The following is a 3,768-nucleotide window of genomic DNA, read 5'->3' as shown; positions in this document are numbered from 1 at the left end:
CTTGTAGGTTGTTGAGGATTCCCATATATAGCCAGCTGTAAGAAACTCATCGAGCAAATGATGAGAGTAGAGCAATACTCAAAGGTTTTGTCATCATCGTGTGCACCTTCAATATATCACAAGAAATCATAGAGTGGGGAATATGAGCTACTTGCATGCTTCTACTACAGAAGAGGATGATGTGGCTAGAGCACGAGTGCCTAAGAAATCGTGAACTTTGAAGGGAGAAAAGGTGTAAAATTAGGGGGTGATTGGCTTCGCTACAGCTGTAGAGCTTGTGGTAGCGTTTTTATTAGGTATGGAAGTCAAACGTTTGTTTTCTAAGGTGGTGGGCGCCCTTTTCCACTTGCTCGAATTGGGTTTGATCATATCGAACACCAGCTCAGAAAAGGACCCAACTCTTGGCATGGCATATAGAGGATAGGGCTGTCTTCTAGGATAAGGTTAAACCTTGTTGTAAGATTTGAGCAAAGGGCACCGGCCGATGTGGTGTCCGAGACTTGGCCACTTGCATAGCAATGGGCATTATTATCTCTCTCTCCACAACCCCCACACCCCCACCCAAGAACGTCAACACACGTACAATATAGCAGAAGATATAAAACCTTCATGTCGCTTGTGCCTACTACGTACTACTCTCAAACCTTTCTTATACTTCTTCCATAGGCAGTGCTTCTTCCCTCCCTTGCAACATAATGTCGAGACCTCTCTACTGTTTCTATATCTCTCTGCTCCATATTGCCTTCTCTCTTTTAGCACAGCAGGCCACCTGCAACCGACACCTCACCTCTCTTGTCCCTCCCACCCCCCTCGTACTCCCCTACCACAATGGCCCCCTCCTCACCGGAGACTCCCGGTCATCCCTGCAAGTTCACCTTCTCTGGTATGGTTCCTTCTCACCTTCGCAGCGCAGCATTGTCACTGACTTCTTTAACTCCTTCAGAGAGCCCACAGTTAACGACCACGTCGTAGTACCCAAGCAGCGTACCAACAAGCAGCACGTGGTCCCATCTGTATGGAGCTGGTGGAAGGTTGTAGCCAGCTACGTCGACAAAAATAACGCCAGCGTGGCAAATGTAGTCAAGCTTGGCAAGCAATTTTCGGACACCACCTACTCGCTTGGCAAAAACTTGAAACGGGTTCAAATGCAAGCTCTCATCCTCAAAGCAATAAAGAGCAAGTCTCTCCCAAGAGGAAGTGGTATGACCAACCTCTATTTTGTTCTCACAGCATCCGATGTACTTGTCGAGCGCTTTTGCATGAATTCATGTGGTTTCCATGACTACACTCGTCTACCCCTTGAGAAGAGCACTACCCATGGTCATTTGCTTTCACTACCATTTGCTTGGGTTGGCAATGCAGCTACTCAATGCCCTGGATTATGTGCATGGCCATTTGCTATCCCTCAATTTGGGCCTCCTAACCCCCCTCTACTATCACCTAACCAAGATGTGGGGATGGATGGCATGATTATCAACTTTGCTACCTTATTAGCTGGTGCCACAACTAACCCTCTTGGAAATGGCTATTTCCAAGGTGATGCATCAGCTCCCTTGGAGGCTGCAACTGCTTGCATCGGCTCCTTTGGTCCAGGCTCTTACCCCGGATACCCTGGAAAAGTTCAAGTAGATAGCAAAACCAAGGCTAGTTTCAATGCATTTGGTAGTCGTCAGAGGAAATATTTACTCCCTGCCTTGTGGAATCCTCTTACTCTCACTTGCACAACACCTCAATGATCTACATATTCCCCCTCTTTTCAAGTTATTCTACATCAATGCTATATTATCTTCTTGTTTGCCAAAGTTTCATCCTTTTGTGGATATCTTGGCCATACAGTTACAAAACCTTGTTGTACATATTAGCTACTAGTACGGTCGTCCGCCTTCGGCTCGCAGCTCTTAACACGTGTAAAGGGCACTCTCACTGCCATTATAGAATACATATAGATTAGCCTTAGTCAAAATCTCCACACATTTCAAAGGGTATCATCATCAACCAGAAGTTTTAATGGCTCCCTAATGGTTGCTCTTGGCGAAGTGATGATGTTAGTGTATAACATATTTGTCAAAGCTAGCTTAGCTACGCAACCTCATCCTTGACAATTTCGCCATGTAAAAGAGCTCTCTCTCTCTCTCTCTCTCTCTCTCTCTCTCTCTCTCTCTCTCTCTCTCTCTCTCTCTCTCACACACACACACACACACACACATTTGTTTTTTTTGTTTGTGTTTGTATTATTCACCTTTATTTGGATTAAAGAATGATATATATTAACATTCTAACAAGGTACATTATAAAATATCCACAGAATTGGTTATGGTAATAAAATCAGTTTGGTGTGTGAAATGGTATGAAAAGGAGAATCCTTTTGAGTAGATGCATCAATTACTAAATCCACAAAACCCAAGCATTAGGGACTCCACAATGCTTTTGAATCCATAATTTTCAGCTTTGAAAAGTAACCATTTCCTAGATGAATCCAAGATGGCGATTGAAAGTGGAAGCCTATAGTAAATAGTGCAAGACATACATAGATGAGAAAGCCAAAATATCTTGCTACAGATGAATGAGATTAGAAGGGCTCTCTCTCTCTCTCTCTCTCTCTCTCTCTCTCTCTCTCTCTCTCTCACACACACACACACACATCCCCTCCCCATTGAGTTACTACCATACATGTATAAATTTTGGTATCGTTGGCCATATCATAATGATTAATCACACCATTCTAAACCCAAGAAACTATACAATTCAATTGCATTCTGCAATATAATTTTCTTCAAGAAGTTGACAACATTGGACCCTAATTGGTACTTGAACAATTGAGGCAACGCTTTCTTTTGACAAACATCTACATATATTCCAATGTTTTCAAAACAATCCACAAAACTTTGCCTCTATGTTGACCAAGAATTATCGCTAGAGGAAGCCCATTGTATGGTGCTAACTTGACCAAAAGTGTTTCTATGTTTGATTACTTTACAATGGTTTGATTTATGCAAACTATTGAACCATGCAATGGGACAAGACTAGACAATATGTATGTATAAGAGGGAGATATAAACCTTTCAAATTGACAAAAATTATACATTGAATTCATATATAACTATCGATGTACATTTGAGTACAAGGACATTCGTGTGATCTCAAAAAAGGAATTCTACATATGGATGATAATTTGTTGCTACCATTCCGGTAGCTATTGTAATCCTAAGAAATGAGTCTCTTACCTTCAACCATCCAAGAAAAACCAAAATTCCATCATTACTTGGCATTTACTTGGGAAAATAAGTGTCAAAAATCCCTTTCTCCTTATTATCGATGTCTATAGCTACAACAAAACTATCATCCTAGCATAGATCAAGTATTAAACAGCATGAATGTCAGTTTTCAATCACAAATTGGTGCCTTGAATTGGAATTTTGAGAGACCCTCACAAGAGGATCAAGGCCAGTATATTAAAGAGAAAACCCTAAAATTTTGATATATTAGAGAGTAATGTTAAGTTTGTAGATTGGATGAAGTAAAACATATGTATGTAGACTGTTAAGTATGCAAGGTGAAGGAATTGAAAACATTCATTTCTCATGTATTCAACATGAAAGCCCATTTTCATAATTCCATTTAGTGTCCAGTTTATGCTATTTAATGTATACATTGCTATAAAAAAAGTGATACTACTTCCACGTGGAAAATTAGTTTTTGATCGAGGGGGTCTAAAACAAGAAGATTTCAGTGCCCGAGGACATGAGTATTTCATTTGCATTTTCTTTC

General features: G+C 40.8%; 1 protein-coding gene across 1 annotated transcript; it reads left to right on the top strand.

The window, feature by feature from the left end:
- Positions 1 to 495: 495 nt before the first annotated feature.
- Positions 496 to 2,119, top strand: LOC147444299 (protein EXORDIUM-like 2). Its single transcript, XM_086527829.1, has one exon. It carries the CDS (start codon positions 696 to 698, stop codon positions 1,734 to 1,736), a length of 1,041 nt encoding a protein of 346 aa, XP_086383955.1. The 5' UTR covers positions 496 to 695; the 3' UTR covers positions 1,737 to 2,119.
- The last annotated feature ends 1,649 nt before the right edge of the window (positions 2,120 to 3,768 follow it).

Source organism: Adiantum capillus-veneris, chromosome 13 (assembly GCF_014529385.1).
Source record: "Adiantum capillus-veneris isolate H3 chromosome 13, ASM1452938v2, whole genome shotgun sequence".
Taxonomy (NCBI): domain Eukaryota; kingdom Viridiplantae; phylum Streptophyta; class Polypodiopsida; order Polypodiales; family Pteridaceae; genus Adiantum; species Adiantum capillus-veneris.
The sequence above is the reverse complement of the archived record's forward strand: the minus strand, read 5'-3'. Positions and strand labels throughout refer to the sequence as shown.

What these genes read in the sequence shown, in the direction of transcription:
- LOC147444299 (XM_086527829.1), top strand. Translation starts at nt 696, where the DNA reads ATGTCGAGACCTCTCTACTGTTTCTATATCTCTCTGCTCCATATTGCC.